At 49.6% G+C, this 26147-nt stretch overlaps 8 protein-coding genes across 8 annotated transcripts; 5 read left to right on the plus strand and 3 right to left on the minus strand.

The window, feature by feature from the left end:
- Positions 1-402: 402 nt before the first annotated feature.
- LACBIDRAFT_141728 (uncharacterized protein) lies at positions 403-2960 on the plus strand (the record flags this gene model as incomplete). The annotated part of the gene is made up of 7 exons (XM_001887085.1): positions 403-717; positions 774-1274; positions 1327-1644; positions 1697-1902; positions 1955-2384; positions 2441-2893; positions 2946-2960. Coding segments are annotated over 7 exons (2238 nt in total), but the record flags the coding sequence as incomplete, so codon positions are not given.
- Positions 2961-3214: 254 nt separating this feature from the next.
- On the plus strand, positions 3215-3367 carry LACBIDRAFT_309871 (uncharacterized protein; the record flags this gene model as incomplete). The annotated part of the gene is made up of 1 exon (XM_001887086.1): positions 3215-3367. One exon carries the CDS (start codon positions 3215-3217, stop codon positions 3365-3367), a length of 153 nt encoding a protein of 50 aa, XP_001887121.1.
- A 205-nt stretch (positions 3368-3572) lies between these two features.
- Positions 3573-4970, minus strand: LACBIDRAFT_295492 (uncharacterized protein; the record flags this gene model as incomplete). The annotated part of the gene is made up of 6 exons (XM_001887143.1): positions 3573-3703; positions 3806-3996; positions 4058-4241; positions 4645-4818; positions 4870-4896; positions 4951-4970. 6 exons carry the CDS (start codon positions 4968-4970, stop codon positions 3682-3684), a joined length of 618 nt encoding a protein of 205 aa, XP_001887178.1. The 3' UTR covers positions 3573-3681.
- Positions 4971-7887: 2917 nt separating this feature from the next.
- LACBIDRAFT_141923 (sulfate anion transporter) lies at positions 7888-10744 on the plus strand (the record flags this gene model as incomplete). Its single annotated transcript, XM_001887087.1, has 16 exons — positions 7888-7997; positions 8054-8092; positions 8156-8328; positions 8379-8516; positions 8568-8625; positions 8680-8726; positions 8779-8866; positions 8925-8957; positions 9018-9118; positions 9168-9255; positions 9308-9396; positions 9459-9608; positions 9667-9969; positions 10025-10093; positions 10146-10259; positions 10317-10744. Coding segments are annotated over 16 exons (2028 nt in total), but the record flags the coding sequence as incomplete, so codon positions are not given.
- Positions 10745-10990: 246 nt separating this feature from the next.
- Positions 10991-14741, minus strand: LACBIDRAFT_191801 (uncharacterized protein; the record flags this gene model as incomplete). The annotated part of the gene is made up of 3 exons (XM_001887144.1): positions 10991-12194; positions 12231-12562; positions 13130-14741. 3 exons carry the CDS (start codon positions 14739-14741, stop codon positions 10998-11000), a joined length of 3141 nt encoding a protein of 1046 aa, XP_001887179.1. The 3' UTR covers positions 10991-10997.
- A 481-nt stretch (positions 14742-15222) lies between these two features.
- LACBIDRAFT_295494 (uncharacterized protein) lies at positions 15223-16612 on the plus strand (the record flags this gene model as incomplete). Its single annotated transcript, XM_001887088.1, has 5 exons — positions 15223-15543; positions 15594-15978; positions 16030-16095; positions 16160-16365; positions 16570-16612. The coding sequence occupies exons 1-5, from the start codon at positions 15242-15244 to the stop codon at positions 16610-16612; spliced, it is 1002 nt and encodes a 333-aa protein (XP_001887123.1). The 5' UTR covers positions 15223-15241.
- A 248-nt stretch (positions 16613-16860) lies between these two features.
- On the minus strand, positions 16861-23155 carry LACBIDRAFT_332584 (uncharacterized protein; the record flags this gene model as incomplete). The annotated part of the gene is given in 11 exon segments (XM_001887145.1): positions 16861-17070; positions 17090-17770; positions 17827-18924; positions 18994-19649; positions 19674-19797; positions 19858-20491; positions 20686-21424; positions 21575-21599; positions 21696-22606; positions 22664-23041; positions 23098-23155. 11 exon segments carry the CDS (start codon positions 23153-23155, stop codon positions 16861-16863), a joined length of 5514 nt encoding a protein of 1837 aa, XP_001887180.1.
- A 717-nt stretch (positions 23156-23872) lies between these two features.
- On the plus strand, positions 23873-25894 carry LACBIDRAFT_309878 (uncharacterized protein; the record flags this gene model as incomplete). Its single annotated transcript, XM_001887089.1, has 14 exons — positions 23873-23892; positions 23945-24059; positions 24117-24142; positions 24198-24240; positions 24296-24423; positions 24475-24493; positions 24548-24566; positions 24620-24774; positions 24839-24935; positions 24987-25052; positions 25103-25227; positions 25282-25400; positions 25454-25650; positions 25707-25894. The coding sequence occupies 14 exons, from the start codon at positions 23873-23875 to the stop codon at positions 25892-25894; spliced, it is 1317 nt and encodes a 438-aa protein (XP_001887124.1).
- Between the last annotated feature and the right edge of the window lie 253 nt (positions 25895-26147).

Consider the following 26147-nt stretch of genomic DNA (forward strand, 5'->3'; position numbering starts at 1 on the left):
GTCGCAAAGCGATAGAAGGGCGACAATGAGGCTCATAGAGGTGAGGGTCGGTGTATCCAGGGTGATATTCGGAGCAGAGTCAGGCGCTACAAATAGGCAATAACATGGCGGGAACTGTTGTTGGTTGTCGTGGTCACAGCCGTGACTCCAACTTTCAGGGGTCTTATCTTCCCCTTCCAGCGAACACAGCGCATACACCACTCCCTCCAATTTCCTCTTAAACAATAACCGCGTTCAAGCCTTATCCGTTCTCTTTCCCCACTTCCCCGAGGGTACACCACTGCTTGTCTTATCACTGTCATGCGCTGCCTCTTCGCCGCCTCTCTTGTCGTTGCTACCCTTGCTGGTCATGTCTACGGCCATCGCCACGCTGCACCCTCGCCGTATGATGATGGTCCGGTAAAGCGGAGAAAGACTCTGGGGTTTGGACCTGACCATCCTCATGCCGTCTTCCACTCGAGTCCTTACCAGATTCAGACCAATGGCTTCACTCCCTCTGAATCGAGCATGTGCCCAATAGAGGTCGCACATCTCTTCATTCAAGACGTGCTACAGAAGAAAGGTGCCAGCTACAAGATTCGGAAGGACTCGTACACCGACAAGAACACGGGCGTTACTCATGTCTACGTTCGCCAGGTCGTAAATGGCTTGGAGGTCGCAGATGGAGACATGAACATCAACGTGAAGGACGGTGTTGTTTTGTCATATGGAAACTCGGTGGGCCCTCATTTCAAAAAGCTGTCACACGACCGATGTTTACCCCTTTCAACCAGTTCTACAGCGGTCCCGCTCCCGTTCCTTTTACTAATCCCGATGTCGCCTTTGTTCGTAATCCTCATCGAGAGGCTTGCGATTTCGTCGCGACCATGTTGAAGCCTCAAGAATTCCAGGGAAATGGGGACCAATTCATTCTTGGTGGCGAACACGTCATCTCCGAGGAACTTTCTCACATCCACAATACACACTGTGGGTCCGAGGTTCCCTCCGTTAGCTCGGAAGACCCGACGGACTTCCGTCCCGCTTTGCTTAAATTCATGGCTACTGCCACTCCTGACTCGAAATTGGCTGCTGATATCGCCAATGACAGTGAGAAGTACTTGAACAAGATAACCGTTGAGCCCACTAGCCACTTTGCTCCCTCAGGCTCAGAGGCAGCTATTGAGTTTGTGGCGGGCAACGTCCCGGATGCCATCAATCCCGTCAAGGCTAGGTTGGCTTACATCCAGGTTCCCAATGCTCAAGGGGACTCGACAGATCTTCACCTTGTTTGGAAGGTTCGTAACTTTGATATTTCTTGAAACCGATGGTTAACCGTTGATTGTCTAGTTTGAGGTCGAGATGCAGGACAATTGGTATGAAACCTCCGTATCTGCGTCCTATCCCCACAACATCATCTCAGTGGTCGACTGGGCATCGGATTCTCCAATTCCCAAGCCCGCTCCCCCGCCACCTGCGACCTACAACGTCTTTGCATGGGGAATCAACGACCCAGAGCGCGGTGAACGCAGCATCAACAAGGAGAACTTTGACGCTCTTGCTTCTCCTGCTGGCTGGCACGCCATGCCTGTCGCGAATGACCCTTCAATCAGCGGTTCGAGGTCGAAGGAGTTCTGGAGTAACTCGACCACAACGTGGGGTAACAATGTATCTTTCTTCCTGTTGCTTGTCCGAATTGTCAGCTAATTGTCTTGTGCAGGTCTTCGCTCAAGAGAACTGGGAAGGCCAGAATTCCTTCATTGACAACTATCGTCCTGATAGCGGCAAGAGCAAGGTTTTCAACTACCCTTACCACCCGAAGATCACAGACAGGTCCGATGCTCTTGAGGAGGCGCAGAAGTACATCAACACAACGATCACTCAGCTTTTCTACACGACCAACTTGGTCCACGATCTTTACTATAGGTGCGTTTCGGTTTTTAACGAATCTATATACTTTCCTCATCGTCATGTGCAGATATGGATTCGATGAAGTCTCTGGTAACTTCCAGCAATACAACTTTGGCCGTGGCGGGCAGGAGAACGACGCTGTCATTGCCAACGCCCAAGACGGGTCAGGATATAACAACGCGAACTTCATGACGCCACCTGATGGCCAGAACGGCCGCATGAGGATGTACCTCTGGAACACTGCCCTTCCTTACCGTGATGGTGATCTAGAGGCGGGCATTGTGATCCACGAGTTGAGCCATGGACTGAGCACACGTCTTACTGGTGGCCCAGCGAACTCTGGATGTCTTGGTTGGGGAGAGAGTGGTGGTATGGGTGAGGGATGGGGTGATTTCTTGGCGACTACCATTCGTAGCAACAAGCACTACTCTGACTACGCTATGGGCGCTTGGGCTGCGAACAGGGAGAGTGGTATCAGGAACTACATCTACTCTTTGGTTCGTCGTCTTTCTTTTATATGTGGTGGCCTTGTTTGTTCACGTTGATATTGCAGGACGAAAACGTCAACCCATCAACTTACAAGACCCTTGACAAGCCTGGGTACTGGGGCGTGCACGCCATTGGTGAAGTGTGGGCTGAGATCCTTTGGGTCGTCTCACAGGAGCTGATCAAGAAACACGGATACTCGGACGATCTCTTCCCTCCTGCACCACACACAGACGGCACCATCCCCATTGGTGACTTTTACAGGGTCACGGAGGATGGGAAGCCCCTCGTCCCGAAGCACGGTAACTCCCTCATGCTACAGCTCGTGCTCAATGGCATGAAGCTCCAGGCGTGCCGCCCGACGTTCTTCCAGGCGCGCGATGCGATTATTCAGGCTGATCAGATCTTGACGGGTGGAGAGAACTTTTGTGAGCTCTGGAAGGGCTTTGCGAAGAGGGGGATGGGCCCTGATGCGAAGGTTGAGGGACAGACGCCGTGGGGTGGAGGTATCAGGACTAATGTACGTCGTCTCTTTCTCTCTCTCGCTTTTCGTGATGCTGATGGTGCTGTAGGGGTTCACATTGCCCATGGCGTGCCGCGATTATTTCGACAAGCACTGAGCTGATGCGTACTTTGGTTAAACGCTTAGAATTCTTTGTTGCTATTGGACGGAAGATTCTTATTTTCTTGGTCTCGCCCATCATCATCATCATCGGTGGATAGATAGTTCACCTGAATCCCCCGTCGTGTCACTCTCGTCCTTCCTTCCTGGAGTGGTTTAAAGCTGCATTGCCAGACTTTGCATCGTCGGACTGCCTCCTCGCCACACCTCATCGAACCTATGCTGGTTGGTGTTTGTACTATAGTTGCCCGTTGTCGCTCTCGCATGTTTATTTGTCGTTCATTCTGTGTATATCTACATTACCATCATTCATATATAGTATACATGTTCGTTTCGCATTCATTCATCTGTCTGATGAGAGAAATTGTGTGATTAGAAAGTGTGTCAAAATCCGAAACAACTGAGCATGTCCTTGTACCCGAACGTGCGATAGAAGACGCCAAAATACAACCCTCATCCTTACTTATCCGAACGCGACGATCACTGATGCGCCAAGATAAGAGAGCTCAAGGACTTCCAGAAATACACAGAATTCTATCTACTTACACATGTGAGAAAAACAAGGGTACATTTGCATGAGAGCGACAACAGCATCGAGTTTGCATTTCGTGAGAATTATGATACTGCACTTTTGAATGATAACGATAAGGACGGGTCGTGAAGAGCGAAATGGGTGGGTTCCATGGCTACTGGTAGATGAAGTTGTACCTGTGAAGGTGGGGTCAGTGTGATGATCATGCAAAGGAAAGCATGATGAAGGCGAGATTGAGGGGAGTGAACGGCGGAGAGGGAGGGAAGGAGGAAGTTCACCTTGATAGCAAGTGCGGAATGGCGCTCAGCTGGGGGCCATACCTAGCTGCATTGTCGTATAGCTCAAACAATGGGATGGCGAGGAGTTTCATATTTTTGGGGACCGCCAGAACCTTACGTTCCGGCATCTGAACTAGAAACAGTTTCTTGCATTCTTTGGGTTTTGTTATATGTGCGGGAATGAATGGGTACTGTTTGAGTTGTTTGATCAGTAGAGGAAAAAAGAAGGGTTAGGGAACGGGGAACAGGTACCATGAACGTTTCAAAATTAGGTCTCCACCATTGTGCTAAACAGTCTCCGATTTCCCATTCATTGTCGACGCCATGCGTGGCTTGGTCGAATTGCCGAGAATCCGCGGGTGGAGCTAGACGTTCGTCGAGTCTGCGCTTAAGGCCGTCGATCTCGTCTTCGCCGGGTTTGAGGTAGTCTCCGGGGCTGTTGGGAGGGAAGCGATGTCAAAACGCGGACCCACAAGGAGAAGGTTAAATAATAAGATGAAGGGACGAGGGACGTGAGCCGTCCTGTAGGTGTGAGGTGAGAAAATCAGAAGTCTGGAAAGGTACCGCAGAATAAGCGCGCGACGGCCACCAAATGTCAAGGACCAAATGTCAAGACGTGACTAGAAGATGCACAGGTGAACTGAATGAAATTGCGTGCTCGTGATGAAGAAAGGTCAGGTCAAGGGGGGAGAAGAATGGAAACCTGGGGCAAAAGTCACATCCAGTGGAGAGCTCCTTGGGCGTGGGCTTGTGATCGATACAAAAGGGGGAGAAAACATAACGGCGAAGTTGGATGGAGCTTATGGGGCGGTACCGTGATGACAACATATGACACTAACAGTTTGAAAAAGGCGTTTGCGATTTGGAGCATGAGTATGTGTGGGTGACCGTGGTCGTGCACGACGAGGATTCCCTCTACGGTCCTGCGCATTCCAAAGTCTTCATAGTTGTTTTGGAGGCGTTGGAGACGTGCTGAGACGGAGGGATCTTCTTCTGGTTGTGCTTCCTTTGTACTAATGTGCGATATTAGCCAGTAGACCGCGTCAGATGACACAAAAACTCACCTGAATGTGAAGTTTGACAACGGGTAGCTGCGGCACGATTAGCAGGTAGCTTTTCTTTAGGAAAAAAATAGGTGAACGTACAGAGCGATAGTGTTGGACATCGTCGCTTGCGATGAGGAGGATGTGTCACGCTTGTCACAAAGCACGAGCACGTGATGCAAACGGTCTTCCGAGCTTATCTTCCAAACTGCTCCCTGGCTAGCTGATAACGAACGAGGTTCAACGCGAGTGTCTGCTGTTCTAGTTCCTGCTCTCGCCCTTTTCCATTGTCCTCTCTGACTATATGCGTCGTCGCCTGTCGGACTTTGTCACCCCTGATCCAGACAGAACATCCCCTTTCCAAATCCCAACTGCCGTTTCCAGGACCCATGCACAGCTGTCGGACCCTAGCCTGAACAAACCGTCCTTTTCCACCCGCGGCCTGGAAACTTTGCCATCTGCCTACTTGAGCCAAAATGGCGCACTAAACGATGAGGGTCATGCACTTGATGATCCGCACCGTTCGTTCCCTCGTTCGGCAATAAGTCCCACTAGACCTGCGTACGCGCAGAAGACGTCCACGCAGAACGAATCCCCGTTGCACAGAGCTGGGTGAGTTGTTTATATCCCAAGTTCCTTTTACGGTCCATGTTTTTTACCCCCTTTCCATCAAACGTTTTGGGCGGTTCTCACAACCGTTTGTTAAAAGTACCGTTACGTTTGCCTCGCCGGTGAATCACTGGGTCGCGCCATCTGACCTCATTTTCCTCTAACCATTACCCCCACCCTGCTTCCCTTGACGTGCATATTTCAACCTGTCGTCTCTTTCGAAGCTTTCCATCGCCATTCGAACCCGAGTGGTCGTGTTTTTTTTTGCCCACTTCTAGTTCTCGTGCCTTTCATTTTCTAAACCCCGTCTATAAATACAGCCAAATGCTCATGCGTACCAACAATTTATGTCTAGCCTTCTACAATCAAAATCCTTCAATGCCTCTCTAGCAAGCTTTGGGAACAGTGGCAGCGGCGGTTTACCTTCACAATCTAGCGTCCCACAACTCCACAAGCAGGACACCATCCGTCTCACGACGATGCAACTCTCCGATATGCCTTTCATCACGTCACCTCCCAACACCCACATCAACGAAGCCTTACCTACCCAGACACCCCCCGCTACTCTGCGCACGTTCGCGGACAACTCACCTTCTCCCTCGCAGGGTGGTACAGGAGGTTTTATCTTCCCCGTCTCTTCACCGATCCTCTCTCCAACCCTCGAGGCGGATATGTCTTATGAAACTGAGACAGAGCCAGCCCAGTCACGTACATCCTCCCCTCCACCGTCTTCGGTCAGCCAATCTATATCTTCCTTTCCTATATCCATGTCCGAGTCGGACTCTGAGGCCTCCAGTCTCCATCTACCACTCACTCCAGTAATTCCTCCACCCCCACAACAGCCCTCTGGGCTATCGCTTCTCCGTCCACGCGCGTCGTCCTTGTCATCCGCCACACCCTCTCGGGAAGACTACCAGGGACATCATACATACACTGACACCACTCCAATAGCCACTCCACGACCTGTATGGACGTCACTCGTTGCTGCTGCTCAGATTCACGACGGGGAGAGGCTGGCACATATACCCGAACACGCCCCCATGCGAGACCCACCCCCATCACAGGTGCTTACAGGCACGCCTGATGAACACACACAAACGCCCCATCACGTACACTGGCGCAACTCGTCGTCGTCGAGTCCTGTACATAGTGCTCCTTCGCATTCGAGGTCGTTGAGCTCTCTTGGGGCTGAGTTATCGGGCGAGCGTGAGGAACGGATTGTGGATGAACGCACTCCTTTGTTGCTTGGAAACGCGAATTTGAATGGGCTTCCTGAGTTGGGTGGTGTTAAACTCTCACATAACGCCATGGATTTGGGAAGCGAACATTTGCACACGGGTGAGGGAGGAACCCCTGGGCAATCGAATTATGGTGCTGCAAATGAAAGCACAGGTTTAGGTAAACCTTCAATGTCCCACATTGAGGGGAGCATCAGGGCTTTCCGCAAGATATTTCAAGAGGAAGTCGTTTCAAAGTCCCCACACCATCTAAAGACGGCATTACGTGCTATTCCTGCAGTGTTGCTAGGGTGTTTGTTGAACATACTCGATGGGGTTTCCTGTACGTCCCGTCATCTCATCCTTTCTTAAATTACTCGTTGAATTTGAATTTGAATAGACGGCATGATCATCTTTCCTGCCACAGGTGTATTCGCAGACCTGGGCGGAATGGGCGTGTCGATGTTTTTTCTTTCGACGGTTATTGCTCAGCTTGTTTTCACGCTGGGTGGGAGCGGGTTCGCGGGTGCGAATGGGAGTATGATGATTGAAGTTGTGGTATGTCTTCTTTCTTGTTTTTATTTTTCTTTCACTGCTCCGTCGTCCCGCATCTCATCGTCTTTCGCTGCGCCCTTACGCATCCTTATGGTTTTCTGTGCTCGTTATGCACCATTATGTCTTTCTATGCTTCCTTGTGCTTTTTTGCGCTCCTTTCAGTGCATTTTTTGCACCCTTACGCAACCTCATTTGTGCACCATTATGCATTGCGCATCTTTTGCCTTTCCGACCATTCTTGCGCGTCGTTATGCCTTTCTTTGCATCTTTATGTCTTTCTGCGCACCTAGCACATCCTTATGGCCATCCTTGTGCACTCTTATGGCTTTCTCTTATCTTTTTGCTTTTCTGATTCTATTTGTGCATCTTTGCGCATCGTTTGATCCTTCTGCCCATCCTTGTGCATCGTTTGGCCTCTCTTTGCCTTTCTACGTACCTCATGCGTCTTTATGCATCATTATTTAACCTCACGTCTTGATGCGCGACTTTATGTTCCTTTGTGCATGGTTATGTGCCTCTTTCTCTGCATCCCTCTGCTTTCCCTATCTATCTGATGGGTATTGACCCATTCCACTCACAGCCGTTTTTCCACATACTAGCATCAAGTATCGCCAGCCAGATAGGGGAAGACAAGCCACGGGAGATCATCGCGACTACGCTTGCTGCGTACGCGCTGAGCTCGATTCTTACTGGGCTCTCGTTCTTCCTTCTTGGGGCTTTGAAGCTGGGTGTGATTGTGGGGTTCTTTCCTCGACATATACTTGTCGGGTGCGTTCATTCGTGTATCGAGTCACCTGCTCAAATAACCCGCCTTGCCTCTTTAGTTGTATTGGAGGTGTTGGCGCCTTTCTTATTGAGACTGGGTAAATATATGTTTTTTTTAAAACCTTGGTCGGACGGATGTTAATATTGTGAACTTTTAACAGCCTGACGGTTAGCTTACGTATATCGGAAGACGACTTCGCCATGAACTGGGAAACCTTCCGATTCATGTTCTTCGATGCGCACAATCTGACGTTATGGATCATTCCGCTGGGTCTCGCAGTCCTGTTGCGGGTTATCACGCACAGGTTTCGCCATCAACTCATTTTCCCTCTTTGTGAGTTCTTTTGATCTCACTGACATATATCGCTAACTGTATGCGTTAAGATTTCGTAATTATACCTATGCTATTCTATATCATTGTCGCTGCTGCTCAGCTGAACTTGACGAATTTACGAGATGATGGATGGATATTTGATATGGGCACTGATAAGGAACCGTGGTATAGATTTTATTCTTATATCAGTGCGCTTCATGCTCCTTCCATCTTCATTCCATCGCTCACATATGGTCCAGGTCTCAGTGCTATAAGGTTTGGTCCACTGTGGTCAACTTTGCCGACCCAATTTGCATTGTGAGCTTCTTTTGTTGACTGGGGATGATGTTGTGCCGAAACCTCTGCTGGCAGGTTGTTCTTCAATATCTTACATCCACCGCTGAATGTCCCTGCTCTGGGTAGGCCGTCTATTCTTCTTGGAACAAGGGTTCGGACATAACGATTTGGCAGCCGTATCGCTGAACGACGATGTCGACACCAACAAGGAGCTCGTTGCACACGGATATTCGAATTTCCTTGCTGGCTTGTTTGGTACAGTGTGCGTCTTTTGCTCACGTTTTGTTGTACGTTTTGGAAGCTGAGGTCCAATTTGCTAGCCCGAACTACCTAGTCTATGTCAATACACTCCTGTGAGTTTTTTTCTCTTTCTTTACGGCGTCTAGAAAGGCAAATGAATTGTTTTCATCAAGCTTCTACCGCGTCGGCGGGGATAACAGAATATCAGGCTTTTTGCTTGCTGTTGCGACGGTTCTGTTGCTCTTCATTGGGACTGGTCCAATCTCATTTATTCGTACGTCTTCATCTTTATATCTCCGGCTTAAGTAACCCAGATTGACTAGCGGTTATGGTTGTGGGAGCTCTGATCTTCGTTCTGGGCATCGATCTCGTTAAGGAAGCTTTGTGGGACACTAGGCATCGTGTCAGCAAGTGGGTTAGATTGTATTTCTTTGCTAGCATATTAGGCTGACCTTCCTGCCAGAACCGAATACATAACCATCGTCAGTATCATGATTTGCATGACTGTTTGGGACTTCGTCATCGGGGTTTTGTTCGGGATCATTGTTAGCTGTATGTTGACTGATCAATTAATCATAAGCTAAGCTCAAAAATTGCCATCGCTTTTTCGGCAGGTTTTTTTTTCGTCATCCAAAATTCCCAGCTCAGCAGTATCCGTGCAATTCAAACTGGAGAGACTGCAATGTCGGCAGTTCGTCGACCCAGCTTGCAACGAGCTTATATCAGGGAGGTAGCCAAGCAGACTACAATTCTTCGGTTGCAAGGTACAATTCATTGTTTCTCTTCCACAATGAGTATCTAGGCTGATCACTTTTGATCAAGGTTTCCTTTTCTTTGGGACTATTACCTATGTCGAAGAGACAATCAGGTCTCTCATTGAAGGCCCTTTATGGCATAGGAATCCGGTTCAGTTTCTGGTGCTTGACTTCACCCTGGTCGCAGGCGTGGATATGTCATCGGCCGAGGCTCTGGTTCGCGTTCAGCGTCTCTTAGCTTCCAAATGTGTCACTTTGGTATTCTGTGGGTTTATCGTCGATTCACCTGTCGGCAAGGCATTGCAAAGTGTAGAAATTCTTGGCGCTGAACAGGTGGAACTTTTTTCGACATTTAACGATGCTATGGAATGTCAGTCCGCCAAACGTTCTTATTTTTGAAGGAGAATTAATGTCGCTGTATTCAGGGACGGAGAACGCCTACCTACGCGCTTGGTTCAGAGCGCAGAAGGTTGAGCGATCTGCGACGATATTTCGTGAGCTCAATTCATCTGAAACGTTCTTTTCGTCGCTTATTTTTGTGCCTAGCTGTTCCCAGTCGAGAGGGCGGTGATATCGAACATAATAACCTTATTTCCGCGTTCATCCTCTCCCCGCGCCATTCGCACATTCGCGATGCAGGGGACCGTACAATTGCCAATGGTTGGTATCAATCACAACCCATCTGCGAAATTTTGCACAGGCTCACTATTTGATTAGAAATACCGGTCAACCAAGGGTCTGAACGCCCATCTGAACCGCTCAACACCCTCATCAAGGCTTTCTCATCGTATGGAACGGTTGATCCTGTCACTTTTCGTCCCATCGAACCCTATCTTGAGCGTCTTACTCTCCCTGCCACCCACGTGCTATGGACGCAGGATGATCGGGCCGATGGCCTATTTATCATTGAGTCAGGGCTGCTTAAGGCCACGTATGAGTTCGCGAATCCTGCACGACGTTTTGTGGAATCCATGGTCGCGGGTACCGTGGCCGGAGAGCTATCGGCCCTCTCCGATTCCCCACGTAATGCCACCGTGGTTGTCGAACATGATGCAGTCTTGTGGAAGCTAAGCAATGTAAACCTTATAAAACTGCGGATGGAAGAGCCTGAACTTTCTCATATATTCATTCAACTTGTACTCAAAGGTGTGTGGCCTCACAATACTGTTTTTTCTTGCTAACAAGAGCTTGAAGCCGCCAAAATCGACTATGACATTCTGATCGCCGCAATTGCTTCAAGACAATAACGGCATATCACCTTCGATGACATTCACGTAGCATTTATGATAAATTATCACACATATCTTTGCCCGGCTTTCTTCGGATAACATTTGGAACTCTTTGCTATAGCTTCGTTTGCAAGATTCACATGATTGACATCTAAGAACCTCATGACCATTAAGCGCCGGAGTGTATGTATGCAGCCCACAGCATTGCGTCGACCCCTCTTCCTCTAGCTTTCATGACTACATCGTGCAATGCATAGCTCGACCTTGAAAAGTCCAACTTTCCATCACACCTTTGAACCAAATTAGAGTAGAATTCTTCTGCAATGTCCACAGAGAAGCTGTCGTCGATTTTCCATGAAGTTCCAACAGAATAAGGGACACCTGCCATCTGAAACGCAGAGGATAGATGAATCGCTTCTTCTCGGAGACCAGTGACTCTGTTGAGTGCAGTTTCGCAGGCGGAGAGGTAAACGAATTGACACTTTGGCATCGGCGTTTTAAGCAGAAACCGTACATCAAACGGCGAATAGAGCCAATCCTGGAGCTTAATTTGGCTGAGAGAAGGATCTTCTGGATGTGCGACGCCGTGACATGCAAAATGCGCCATAGTACAGGAACTTAAGGATGGAAGAAGGCTCGACCTCTTCGGCCTGTCCATGTTCGTGATCTGCAGCCCGGAACTGAGGATACTCTCCACCGCCTCGACTTCTATAGAGACATTGACAAGATCTTTGTCGTTAGGCGTGGTTGGCATCTGCACAAGCAGGGCGGTCCCAGGAGCTTCGTTGTGTTGCTCAGAATGCAAAAATGCTGCACGCTCTCTTGAAAGTGCCAGAAATCTGAGGGTTGGAATGTAAGACGAGACCGCCCTGTCAATGACGCTGCAAGAAGCACCCGTTTTCAAAGCTCTTTTGTGATCACCAGCAGCGTGGATAGGCAAAGAAGCGATTCGCTCGTTTGCAACCCACCACACGCGAGGCAAACTCTCACCCGGCTGGCACGAACCCACAAATTCCAATTCTTCTAGAACGGGATGTGCTGCCACCTCCCAAAGCCATGTCAACACGGAATGGAACAAGGTTGATCCGGCTTCCACATCCTCATCATTCAGGGCATTCTGTAATTCTATGCCTTTCCAAAGGTAGTCCCGCATAGTAAAGAGTGGCAAAGGAACATGAATAACACCTTCAGACTTGATAATGATAGCATCACTGCGGTAGCTTGTCACATTAAGGACAACAATAGGGCCAAACGAGGCGTAGTCTTGTAGTCGCGACACTCTTGCTGGGAGAAGTAAGAAGTTTTCGAAACCCTCTTGTTGTCGAATGAGCTTAAGAATCGAATTGTATTCAACGGCAACGTCGTGCTGAAAAAGTCGGGAGCGAGCTGTGGATTCAATGACTTGGGACTGTGCTCTTGTCCGTGTAAGTTGCTCTCTCAGGGCCTCGAAGGTGTTTGCTAGGTCCTGATGTGCTTCCCAAAGATCACTGATCTCCGTCTTTTGGTCGACTAAACGATTCCAAATAAAGCTCCGTCCTCGCTCAAATAGTTGGACGATATCACCAGGTGTGTTTCCCGCAGCCAATCCAAACGCAATGATATGTCCTGGAAGCCAAGCCATCCGCTTCGCTGCTCGCAACTGGTCGGCCCGGTTCGATCCCATCATAATAGCCTCTGACATGAGCCCCACTGCAAGGGTCAGACTAGATATTGCCTCAAAAGCGTCGAGGTTCACTTCATATTGCAGCCGTGCGTGCAGCATTGCTGTATAAACCCGTTCCAGACTGGAAGTTGAGGGCTCATTGACGAGCAACTTGTAAAACAATATGGCCATAGTGCCAAACGGCTTCCGCTTTGTGGTATCGTAAACCAAGCTGCAAAACTGGCCTGCACTGTCCAAGAGCCCATGCGTCTCCCGGATGCTAGGGTTTAACAGTTGTTTCGGAAGCTGGAAAAATTCAGCAGCTGCGGCCTTCATATCCTCGTCTGTCTTCGTTATCTCGTACTTATGCATCAGAGTTCTCGCCAGGTTGATGATTCCTGGGTTGACAAATTCTGGAATAGTGCATCCAGAGTCCTTGGCGACCTTACGAAAGCAATCTGCCGCCTTGTCAAGCAAGAAGATATCCTGTGTTTCGTAGAATTCACGAAGGTATGTGGCACCCAGTCGGTTTTCTAAAAACGCCACATCACGTAGTCTTAAAGATGGGTTATTGGCAAGAACGAACTCAAGAGAGTCTCGAGCCTGACTGAGGTATTTTGGGTCCTTGGTGACATCAAATTTCCGCTGCAGCGCCCAACTCAAAGCACCTGTACGATTCGAAGCCTGCGGAGAGAGGTCGGCAGTAGCATCAAGAGCTTCCTGATAATAAGAGATGGCGTGGTCCAGATCAAGGACTTCATTTCCCCTTTCGTGGTGAACGAAAAAAGAGTTCGCCAGGTTGTGAAGATACATAGGCCTTTGCACAGAAATGATGGGATAACGGTCAACGCATGCGATTGCTTTGAGAAAAGCCTCGATGGACTTCCTAGAATCGTCACTCTTTCCATTCATTTCGAATTTAAGAGAATACGCATTCCCCAAATCGTTGTATGCACTTGCGACAGATATACTCTGGCTGTCAGCGAGGGCAATAGAGTTTGACAACGATTGAATTGACCCCTCGATATTATCCGGGTTTTTGTCAAGCTTGTACTTATTGAACAGAAGTTTGCCATGTTCTCGTAGACAATCCGACTTCGCATCGTCGGGTAGGTCAGGCGTCATCAATGCCTCTTGCAAAAGCGAGTGGGCACGCTGCAAGTCCGCGAGGCTCTCAGTTGAGTTGAAGCGACAAAGCAGATGGGGTGCCAGAACCGCAAGGACCTTCCAGCGATCGGTTTTACGGAGACACGATGACTGAAGACCCTGCTCTCCTAAGGAAACAGCTCGCTCGATGTCCTGTAAGTCACTACCAAGGTCGAATCGGTGAGCCAAAATGGTAGCAGCCGAGCGGAGCCGCAATGGCATATTTTGGTCATATTCGGAAGTAGCTTTGATGGACTCTTCAGCAAAATGCAAGGCCTCAGTTAGGATTGACTGGGAGGCGAGAGATATTCCCTTCTGTTCAAGAATATCTGCCAAAGCGATCATGATATTGACGTTGCCTGGACTGTCCACTAACGCAGAATGAAGGAGATCAACCATCTTGTCTGCTTCGCTTTGGTGACCGGTGCTTATGAAAACAGGACGATGCAAGACGGCGAGCTCATAAAGGAACATCCAACGATGGCCTGATCCATTGACTTTCTCCATCACAAATTCTTTTAGACTGTCTGTGGAACGCGGAGACTCGCTGACAGCGTATCGCTCAAAGTAGGCCTGAGCAAGATTTTGATGGAGAAATTGTGGAGGACCACGAAAGTCTTTCGTTATGCTTGAGATCGCTTGCAAGTGGATCTCAAGGGAAACGTCCAGGGCTGCATTTTTCCCTTCTTCCAAACGGACGGCCTGGTCTTTCAAAAGGCGACCAAGATGCGACAGGTACGCAGGTTTTGCAACATCGGGTAAAGAGATGGCCTTCTCAAGAACGCTTCTGCCCTCTTCAAAATCCGCTCTTGTGTGGGTTTTCGAGAACCTCTGCCACAATGCACACCCTAAATCATCGAGGTGCAGTGCGCGGCTCTTATCATCAATAGGCTCGACCTCAACGGCTTTCCGGTAGTAATAGATAGCATCATCAAGATGCTGATCCTCTTTAGTGACATTCCACCTGCACTTCAGTGCTCGGGCAAAGCAGCTGACGACGACGCCCCGATTTGGATCGTCACGGAGCAGGCATTTTATAGCAACGGCGCCCAAAGCAATGGCTTGATTCAGAATATCCTGTGAGTTGAGACGGATAGCAGCAAGAAGAACCTTTTCGCTGCGCATGCTACAAAATCCGGCGTGGACAGCGGTCGATTCTAGTTTGGAAAGCTTGTAGAGAAACTCTAGCGATTCTCGTGAAAGGTTGTCGATGAAAGAAGGACTTTCGCAATACTCTCCGGGACGAAGGATCAGAATGTCCTGTTGGATCGCATTCAGGAATGTCCTAACCTGTTCCGCTAACCCATCACTCGGGATAGGTATCTCTGCCATGTGAACGTGGAGTTAACTTTGAGATTTGAATAAGCACAGTGGTTGACGCCCAAGAAAAAGGGCAGAGGGAGATCTTGGGGAGATCTATTGAAATGCCCTAGCCGCGCGAGGGTTGTGTCGAGGTCAGAAACGGAGCAAGACGTGGATACAAACTTGAACTTACATACACCCTTTTCTTTGGCGAGGAGGAGTGATGAGAAGAAGGAAGTTCAACATTCGTGCCTGGAAGACGCGTAATTGCGGGCATCCCGACCAAGTCCCGACTCCCGAACCCTACTTACTTCTGCGGCCAGATGTCGTCGTCGCGATGGCAATTGGATCAACAATATGCAGACCTCATGAAAAACCACCCTTTTGGCATCGCCCTCTACAGACCTCCTCCACAGAGCGCATTCAAGCCTGGTGTTTGTGGCTACTTTGATGGCTTTGGGGAGTGGAATTCTATTGCGCAGCTGGACGACCCAGACTCCTTGAATTCGATGGGACTTTCTCCAGTGCGGGAGGAGTTGCAGAAAGCATCTAGAGAAAACATAAAATGGGGGCCGAAAACCGCAGAATTTGTGAAAGTCAAGAAGATCAGTTTGTCTGCTGGAATGTATGTTGTTGTGCCTCCTCCATTTTGAAATTGATTGACTGCCCTGTCAGTGACTCGGCCCTTGCAACAGCACTCCCAGTTAATCTCTCAGCAGCCTATGCGTATTCAACCGAAACAGCCAATGGTGCTGTCCTCCTTACCGCTCCCCCAGTCGTGCACGAAAGATATTACTTTGAATCACACTTCAAGAAGTGGGTCAAAGAAAACGCGAAAATCCTCATGCAAAAGCGACCTGAGGTAAAAGATTACGGATTTTGGATCGTAACGTCCACGTTCGCGACAAAATTGTGTGAGATCAACATGTGGAAGACAGGTGGGAAGGGTGTCAAGGTTGGATTTGCGGCCAAAGCGGTGGGGATTGGCGAAGCCGGACCCAGTGGAGAGTGGAAACATAACGGAAAAGAAGACGGATGGAATGGATTCGGGAACTTGGAGGTGAATTGTAGAAAAGCAATGTTTTTACTTTACTAACTGATCGAGATTCAGGGAGACGAGCAATTCGTCGTGTTCTTTGGAGGACTAAAATTTCAATTTTCTTGGTTCATTGGCGAGGTTAGTTCAACTATTGAAGTGACCCAACAGCCTAATTTCCTTTTTCAACATCCGTCCATTCCAGAGCCTCAAACCCGCAACTGGAAGCAGTTCAAGGATACTCAGAGGCGTGGAACCGGAATCAGATTCAGGCATAGAGCCTGAAGTCATCACGACAATACCGGCCCCAGAGGAAGAAACGGTAGGGGATCCTGCCTTTTACTTGGTTGATTGTGAGGAATACCTAGAAAAAGTTGATTTTGGACAAAACATTCAGGCGGCGGATGAATGGTGAGCCAGAAGTTTGTGCTGGCATCGTCAGTCAGGCCTCAGGCCTCAATAGCAACGATCCATCGAGTTGGACAAGAATGTATTACCACAATGATATCAATGCCATACCTTTTCGTCATATCCATTGGCACCCAGTGAAGTCACAGCCCTCTTACTCATCAAATTTACAATGGACATCGACGATACAGACTGCTAACGAATTAGGATGAACGCATATGACAATTCAAAGATCGACACTCTCGGATAGAAATAAATCTCGTCGCCGAAGTTCGCCCAGGACTTGTTGGAAACGCAAAGACCACCATCCCCGCTCTTCTCTCTCAACCGTCTTAATGTCCATCTCCGTGCTACCCATGCGATTGGTTGACAATTGGCCAGAAGGACTTTTCGGCATTGGGAGCCCCGAGGAAAGCAAGCAGGAAACCGTATATTTAAAGTCTGATGCTTCATCCGAATCGTATACATAGTCTTGAACCTCATGCCGAGAAGGAAAACTCAGGGATCGGAGATAAAAGCGAGAACATCGGGTGAAGGCTGACAACCAAGGTTGAATGCGGTCGACATCTTTCCCAGTACCAGAAGAGCACACCGTCGGAGAAGCTTGAGGAACAGAAAACTCGAGAGATCGCAGCAAAGCATTGGCCAAAAGTCCTTCTTTGTTGAGCTCGCTGGGTTCGACTGAGACTGCTTCAACCTGGAGAACATCTACGGAAAGCATCAGTACCATATAAGCAATATAAAAAAAGGGAAGACCATCAGTATTATCCTTTTGCATCCTAGCGATTGAGAAGGGCCTAAATGCTCGGGCTCCTGAAACCAGAGAATAACCGGGTTCTTGTCCTGGGGTTTGCGCCAGCGGGATTGTGAGCAGGACGAGATCAGAGAAAACAAACACTTGGACAGGAAATGATTGAGGAGATGTCCTGATCGGAGTTTCTGGAGACGAATTGCGTGCACCAAGTCGTTTGGGTATAGGCAGCCAATTAGGAGACCCAGGCGGCCAGATTTGCAAGTCAGAGAAAGCAGAAGTCCCAGTGCTTGATGACGCCGTGGACTTGACAGAATTCGATCTTTTGGGGACCCATTCGTGGATAGCATTCACAAGCCGACTCGCTCGATTGGTAGGTTTCGGAGACGGTTCAGTCTCTGGAGCGCCCGCCCTCTGAAGGTGTTCATCTTGCGTGGTGAGGTGTAGGATCCCAGAGTGCAAAAGCCTTCGTTCCCGTGTAGCCAATTGATCCAGCGGTATCCCCTGTATTCGAATAGAAAGAGACTTAATCAGATTATACTCATCTTCCCTAATCTTGACTTCTTTCATAACGTTAATGACCAAGTCCGTCGATCGAGCTAGAAAGAACGTTGAAATGTAACATGGATCCCGCGTCGGAGTCGACTCTAATAGCCGCTGTGGATAAAAAATATTAGCAAACCATCCTTCAGAGAAAGAACAGCGACACAAACTGTAAACAGATCCTGGTAAGCAGCGAGCCTATGAACAGGCTCCATCAAAAACTCTTCAAAGTTCCAGCCCCGACATTCTCGCGTTCTCTCCTGGATATTCACAAACTCGCCAAAGTTACTCGACTCATCCGCCATCGACACCACAATCTCCTCCGTCACATCAGCGAGCCGGACCAGGTAGGGCTGGTAGATTTCCAACCGAGGAATAAAAGCCCGCAATGATTTAGTCAAATCCCATGCGCGATCACGATAGGTGTTCAAAGCCTGCAAAATCAACAAGTGCAAATTCACAATATCTTCAAACCAATCGAGGAGTCGGGAGACATTCGCAGGGACACCCACTATCCACTCCCTACTGCTCTGGACACGAAGAGGCAGAATAAAGACGCGTACACACGTTTGCAGGCGGTCGACGAAAGTTTCCTCCGTTGTTCGTAATTCCTGGATCACACGCTCCCTTGCCGTCTCTGGCAGTGTAGAGTCATCCCTAGGGGCCCGAAGTGCTCCTGGAGATGGAGCCGGACGCGGTGACTCATAACTTCGAGGTGATGCATGCAGCTCTTGTTTTCGAGATGGCAGGGGCGGCTCTTGATGTTGATTTAATGCCTGCGGGTCTTGGTGTCGAGGTGATTTCTGCGGCTCTTCGTGTCTGTAAAAATCCTGGGTCGCTCGTTGTTGTGGCTTCGGAGATGGAGGAGGACGCGGTGACTCATAACTTCTAGGCGGTATAGGGAGCTCTTGGTATCGAGGTGAGGCCTGTAGCTCTTGGTATCGAGGTGATGCCTGTAGCTCTTGGTATCGAGACGATGCATGCGGCTCTTGATGTTGAGGTGATGCCTGCGGTTCTCGGTGTCGAGGTGATGCCTGAAGCTCTTGGTATCCAGGTGATGCCTGTAGCTCTTGATATCGAGGGGATGCCTGCGGCTCTTGATGTCGAGGTGATGCCTGCAGCCCTTGTTGTCGAGGCGATTCCGCATGTCCATAAAAAGCCTGAGTCGCTCGCCAAGAAGCATCATCGTTGGGCAACCCCTCATCCTCGCTGGAACGATAAGAACCCGAAGAAGTAAGGCTGGACCTCTTCACCTGCTCCAACAACACCTACCCAAACATTCAAATCCTCAATCAGTCCACCACCACACAAATCACGAACAAGAAAAAAAAACCCACCTGCCGACTTCTCCGCTGATACCCCACCGTCTCTTCAAAACTCAACTGCCTAAACAAAGACTCCGCGCCCGAACTCAATGTATCCCATTCCTCCTGCCAGTGCCCACCCTCAAGTAAAGAGAGCGAGCTGTCCGTTTGGGAGAGTACCTCCGGTATCAGGTGGACCTCGTCTGATTCGGAAGGAGGTATACCGAACGCTAAACGTTCGCGAGCGGCGACGGAGTATGAACTGTTACCTGCTGAGGAGTGGAATGAAGAAGAATGATCGGTGGCGTTGGTTAAAGGGGATGAAAGCTGCTGCTGCTGCCTCCGAAGTCTTTCATCGTCGTATACGCCCCATCTATGGGGGTGTCGTACCGTGTCTTTGTCCTCAAAAGTAGAAGGACGAGGTATTGGTGGCCGAATGGGAGAAGACTGTCTCTTGCCGCCATCCATAATTCCAGAGCCGCGACTTCCAGGGGAAAGTCTTGTGTCATCAGCAACAGATTGACGACGAGGTATTGACAGAGTACTTTGACGAGAGGAAGAAGAGCGTCTCTTGACCTCATCCACAGGTGCTTCAAGACCTCCGCGGTATGACGACTGGGAGGGCGAAGTAGCGTTCCAATGGCACACTGACTGAGATCGCGGAGGCACTTCACCCATAGCCTCTTCCGCTGACACCCAAAGCGCAGACGCACAGCTGGAGCTCCTGGGGCCTTTCTCGCACTCTCGTACATCCTCGTCCCTATCCTTCCCCTTTTCCAACCTACTAGGAAAGGCAACCGCAAAATTCATATCCTGCGACCCACTATACGCAAACCCCTGTTCAACAAAATACTCACCACTCTCCTGGGACTCGCTCATTTTAGGTGTCGAACCCACCATTTCCGCATCAAGCCCAGAAACGATACTCATCAGCGCTGCCCTCCGCCTCTCATGATCAGCAGCCAAATCCGCTTGGGGTTGTTGTCGAAAGGCAGCTTCACTGCTTTCCGAGTATCTCGAGCCAGCCGATTCAGAAGGCGGTAGGGAGAAACGAAGGATCTTTTGCCTTGCGCTCTCGTAATTGCTTTGAGCGTCTGGCATATCCACGTCTTCCTCCCATCGTCCTCCCATATCATTCCGCCCCACCTCCATGGACATATCAAGTCCCAGCCCAACAGCGCCTCGATTATTCTTCCCTACACCTGTATCCCACCCCCTCCCTGACTCCACTTCACTTTCTGATGAACTGGAACCCGATGGTAAAACTTCCGCGTTCGCTACAGTGAGCTTTCGCTTGTCCCTCGAGTATCGCTCGTATCGGTTCTCGAAGTCCGAATCGTCCGTACTCGCCTTGGATTGGAAAGAAGGCGGGTTGAACCTGGGTTTAGGACGCGGTATGCTTGACTGGTACGGCCGGGTTTTCGCACTTGGTTTGGCGGGCGTTTTGTCGGGTGGTATTGGTGGAATCGTGGGCTCGTGAGATTTTGCTGGTTGTGGGATAGGTACGGTGGTGTCGAATTGGTGCTTGCTTCTGAAAGTTGGTGTATTTGGCGTACTTGTAACCTATTGCTAGATGAGCATCGAATAGAAAGAGAGGATGGATTGATACAAACTTTTAAACTAGATTTTCGAGGAGTTTGACTCCTATTGGTCATGAAGGCCGTGGCCGGTGAAGACGGCGGTGTCGTGAAAGAAATTTTTCTCCCCAAAAAACTTTTTACAGACCTCAGGGAGCCTCCAGAAGTATGCTGGACGGGGATGTGGGTGTCTGGTAGGGGTAGTTTGGGAGTTGGCGTTCGCAGCGATGACTTCAGAGCAGAATGAGAGGGGGCTTTTAGCTTTGGCGTGGAAGCCACAGAAGGCGGGGTGTCATTTGAGTGGGAACCCAGCGTGATTTCTGGGGCCTCAGTCATCCAATCTACTTCGTGGACAGGATGGTGAGAGCGCATTTGTCGAGAATCGTGCACGGATATTACATCCGCGGGATCTAGAGGTCGGCCTCTGTGTGCTGAAGCGTCTGTTTGATTCGGTTGAGACGGAGGTGGTCGAGAAGGCGGGCGCGTCATTCGGTCAATGGTGTCTCTCAGGGATGGTAGAAGTTGAGTCTCAATGTTCGGAAGCCCCGTCAGCGTGCTTTGTCGCTTCTCGCGCTGGCTATTCCTTGGTGAAATGATTCTAGCTTCGGCGATGAAGCTGAAACGAGTATCCTTGGGCAACTTGTACTCAGATGAGGATTCCGGACTAGATCTTTCTGGGGAATGCTGGGACATGGGCATGAAGTCGTCGTACTGAGAATAATCGACTGCATGGTACGTCTGTGGTTCAGCTTTGTTGAGCTCATCCAACGAGGAAGGAGCTTTGGCAGGTTTTGAAGATGAGTACCCCGCGGCGGCGGCATAGTGGGAGGGTGGTAAGAAAGATCGCGGTGGGGGGGGAGGCGCGGGAGACCGTGATTTGCCTCTGGCTGTACTTGAGGAAGCGATAGGCATGGCCGTCAAGGCGTACGCGAGCCTGAGGTTTAGCGAGTCAATTGGCAATGGTGTTGGCCGAATTCCAAAAATAGAATGTTATGCAACAAATCCACAACTAACATATGTACAATGTTACAACTTACACAGGTAGCAAATAGAATAAGAAAACTACATTCATCACTGGGAAGCCTCAGAACCATATCCACGACTCTCCTTGAATTTCTCAAGTGCAATTTGAAAAGACATCGCCTGTACGAATCTAACCTTGACTTTCGGCTTCGTATCTGCCGCATCCGCAGTCTGTGAAGAACCAGAAGCTGGGACAGAGGTTTGATCCACGCTCACAGGGTTCAGCGCTAGGCCTGTATCCGAAGCGCCTTCCATATCGTCACCGCCAGCCGCTTCAGTACGAACCCGTTGAGAAGGTCGCTCTGCTTCAGCCTCCAAAGCCCATTGGTCGTCGCGTGCCCTCTTCTTCGAGCTTGCCTTAGCCATGGAAGCATTTGTCGATGAGTTGTCGTTGATAGATTTCCCAGGTCCGCTGACCATTGGTTCCAACGAGAGGTAAGAAACGGTTCTTTCTAGCTTCCTTCGAGTAGGAGCCGCAGAGTTAACCGAGGTGGATGGTACAGGTGTGGGAACCATCTCTGGAGACACGGGTGGGGTGTCAACTCGTAGCGATGGGATGCTCAAGGCGGGGGTTTGGTGGATTAATGGCTGCAGGGAGATGTATGAGACCGTTCTTGACAAAGGTCGCCTCTTAGAGGCTGCAGGGCTTGCCGACGTCGAGGATACGGGTGCGGGAGACCTCTCCGGAGATGCAGGGGGTGTATCGACCCGCGTCAAATTTACCGAGGTGGATCCCAAGAACAGGTAGGACTCCGTTCTCGACAAAGGTCGCCTCCTAGAGGCGGTAGAGCTTGTCGACGTCGAGGCTACTGATGTAGGGGACATCTCTGGAGATGCAGGAGGCGTGTCGATGCGAGGCGTCGAAATTTCCGAGGTGGGTCCCAAAGACATGTAGGACACCGTTCTCGACAAAGGTTGCCTCCCAGAAGCCGTAGAGCTTGTCGACGTAGAGGCCACCGGCGTAGGGGACATCTCGGGAGAGGCAGGTGGTGTATCAACCCATGGCAATGAAAAGTCCCAGAAAAAACTACGGTACCTCGTATTTGCTACAGCAGCAATTAATTACAAAAATAATCAGAGAGCCTGGTGTAAAATTTACTCACCCGGTTCGAGGTACGCCTTGGGATTGGGAGGTTTAGGCTTTGCCTTCACCTTCTTGCGCTTGGTCCCAGCGGGTCGGGGTTCAAATGGCAGGTCCAGGAGCGGGCCGATCTTGTAACGAGATTTCCGTATCTGTGGCGGTGAGTCCTCCCCTGAAGGGTGGGTGTCTTCGTGGGGTACGGTGATCGAGTGACCTATATCCAAAATTCCTCTCACAGCAGGATGGGGCCCTGCTGAATTTTGGCGTGTTCGTCGTCTGACCGACAAGTTGATATCGCCTGGAGGGGGTAAATTATTCACGCTTCTACCAAGCGGGCTGTGAGTTGAGGCGCGAGTTTCTGAGGTCTGAGACGTGCCAATGGGCTGAACGGTGCCCTGATCTAGATCATTGCGTTCAGCAGGTGGGACGGGTGATAAAGATCGGTTTTGAGCTCACTAAGCTTGGGCTTGGCTATCGTCCTGACCCCGTCTGTCGCGGCCTTCAACGATGTCATGTCGAATTCAGTGAATAACGGCCAAGCTTATCATGACAGTGGTGGTTGGGATTGAAGAGATCATTTGTAAGAAATTGTGTTGAGTTTTAATTTGGGTGGCCGGCGGGCCACATTGAAGTCACATTGTTCGGGATCGCCGCGCCTTGACGTCGGATTTAGCACCTCACGGTCTTTGTTTCCATCCGGCAGGACTATACACCGTTAGTTCTGTCATTTCCAAGTCATTTCTATAGTTTGCAGTTCTGAGAACAAGTTGCCATAATTGCGGATGACAAGTTTATGAATATTGTTCTGGTTTGCAACCGACAGCAGGTACCCTTGGGGGTTACGGTCTCGTTTGAGAGGGAAACAATTGGCCATGGGCGGATGAAAGCTGGAAGACAAGAAGATGTCAGTGCTCATTATTAATTATTGATCGGCAGGGTCGGAGATGATAAGATTGCAGCCACGTCAAAGTCGAGGGTGCTGTTCGCCACTTTTTGGATCTATATTCACATCACAGCTGCGGCCGTCAATAATCGCGGAGGAGTCATATGGGCTTCTATCTCAAAGTTTCAGCAAGCTTGGAACAGAGATTGGCGGTATGTAGCAAGACTTTGGCGTGATGGCGTGATCACCATCCTATCTAGTATGTATGTCTCTGAAGCACGCAATCCTGGGCACATATAAATTCATCGAACATAGCTCTGAATCCTCATTATCCGACCTTCCAGTATCATGGCCAACTCATTCCACAGGTAAACCGCCTCTCTAGTCATAGGCATATCTTGACGACTAACGTACTTACAGAGAACCCGAATTTGACACCATCCAACTCCACGGTGGACAAACTCCCGATTCTGCGACCAACGCTCGTGCGGTACCAATTTACGCATCTACAAGCTTCGTCTTCAACGACTCTGCTGTGCGTCACCACCAACTGCTCTCTATAATATTCTCCCCTAACATTTGGTCTATCTAGCATGGAGCGGACCTCTTTGGTTTGAGGTATTTCATACGTCAGGCTTTCCATTCTCCCTGCTCTGACACAAAGGTCTGGTAGAGCTCTCGGTCATATCTATTCTCGTATTGGCAACCCCACCGTCGTATGTTCTCGCAATGTCTGATTTTTTGGCGACCTCTGAGAACTTTCTCCTTTAGGACGTTTTCGAGAACCGAATGGCGGCTCTTGAAGGAGGTGTTGCGGCTGTCGCCACCTCGTCAGGCCAATCCGCCCAATTTCTAGCTATCAGCGCTCTTGCAGGAGCTGGCGATAACATTGTCTCGACGTACGCTACTCTCAACCATTGTTACGCTCTTTACGCTAATTTCCTTCTCAGGTCATACCTTTACGGAGGAGTAAGCACCTCTTCCAATATATTTAAATCCCCGTTAACCCAGTCCTGCGACTAGACTTACAATCAGTTCAAAGGTTCGACTTCACTTTCCCCGGTGATTCAAATTGAACTTACCACTGTCAAACAGTGACGTTCAAGCACTTTGGCATTGGCGTAAAATGGGTTACAGAGACTACTCCTGAAGCTTTCGCCGCTGCCATCGACGACAAGACCAAGGCCATCTACGTTGAGAGCATCGCTAATCCCAAATACAATGTCAGCGACATTCCTGCTTTGGCCAAGGCACGTCATAATTCATTTTCAACTCTATCTCATCGGAACATTTCTGATGAGTGATGTCATGCAGATCGCGCACGATCATGGGATTCCGTTGATCGTCGACAACACCTTCGGAATGGGAGGGTACCTGACAAGGCCCATCCAACATGGTGCAGACATTGTTGGTACGCGGTGACCTTCGATCTCTTCGCTCCACCACACTTACAGTGTCTTAGTCCATAGTGCGACTAAATGGATTGGTGGGCACGGAACGACAATTGCTGGTGTTATCATCGACGGAGGTATGCAAGTCTTCATCTACACAATCACCAGCCCAATGAACGAGCAACAGGTAAATTTGACTGGACGAAATCGGGCAAGTTCCCTGGATTCACAGAACCCGCTGAAGGATATCATGGTCTCAAATTCAGCGAAACGTTTGGATCTGTTGCCTTTGCTGTCCGTGTTCGAACAGAGGTACACACATATCTATCATAATTGATGTTCCCAGACCTAATTTTTCACTCAAAGCTTCTCCGCGACATCGGGCCAGCATTGAACCCGTTTGGCGCTTTCCTCCTTCTTCAAGGTCTCGAGACCCTCAGTCTGCGGGGACAAAGGCATAGCGACAATGCTCTCGCGCTTGCCAAGTATGATTCCGAATGACAGTCACTGTCTGTCGCTGACTCACAAACCCTTCCAGATACCTCGAAACACACCCCAACGTTGCCTGGGTCTCTTATCTTGGTCTTCCATCACACGGATCGTACAAGCTAGCAGGGAAACTCTTGCGACCGAATGCTTACGGAGGGACACTCTCCTTTGGAGTTAAAGGCGACGTCAAGACCGCTAGCAAGGTCGTCGACAGCCTGAAACTTGCGAGCAACTTGGCGAATGTTGGTCAGTATCATCTTTCGCCCCTCGCGTATATTTGCTGATAATAAACATCAATTAAGGCGACGCCAAAACCTTGGTCATCCACCCTGCTTCAACCACGCATTCACAACTCACAGAGGCGGAGCAGCTGACGTCTGGCGTTACGCCTGATCTTGTCCGCGTATCCGTCGGTATTGAGGATATCAAGGACATCATTGCCGACTTTGAGGCGGCCCTTCAAATCGGATTCGCGACTGCTGAACAATGACTCAGATGTCGAATTTAAGGATTTGATAGTTAGGTAAATGCGGGAAATAACAAGGACATCAGTAAGGATACTAGGGAAGTTTTATGTATGCACTTTTATATCTACACTTCTACATCTATTATATATCTTGCTTTGCTTTACCCAGAACACTATAATCGGTGCATGCCCATGGTGAGGCATAGAACCTTGTCGCATATCGTGGAATTCAGAGGTCCCGCGTATCTGGGGCTTGCTCTCTGCCACCCAAACGGAT

This window comes from Laccaria bicolor, genomic scaffold, assembly GCF_000143565.1.
Source record: "Laccaria bicolor S238N-H82 LACBIscaffold_42 genomic scaffold, whole genome shotgun sequence".
NCBI lineage: Eukaryota > Fungi > Basidiomycota > Agaricomycetes > Agaricales > Hydnangiaceae > Laccaria > Laccaria bicolor.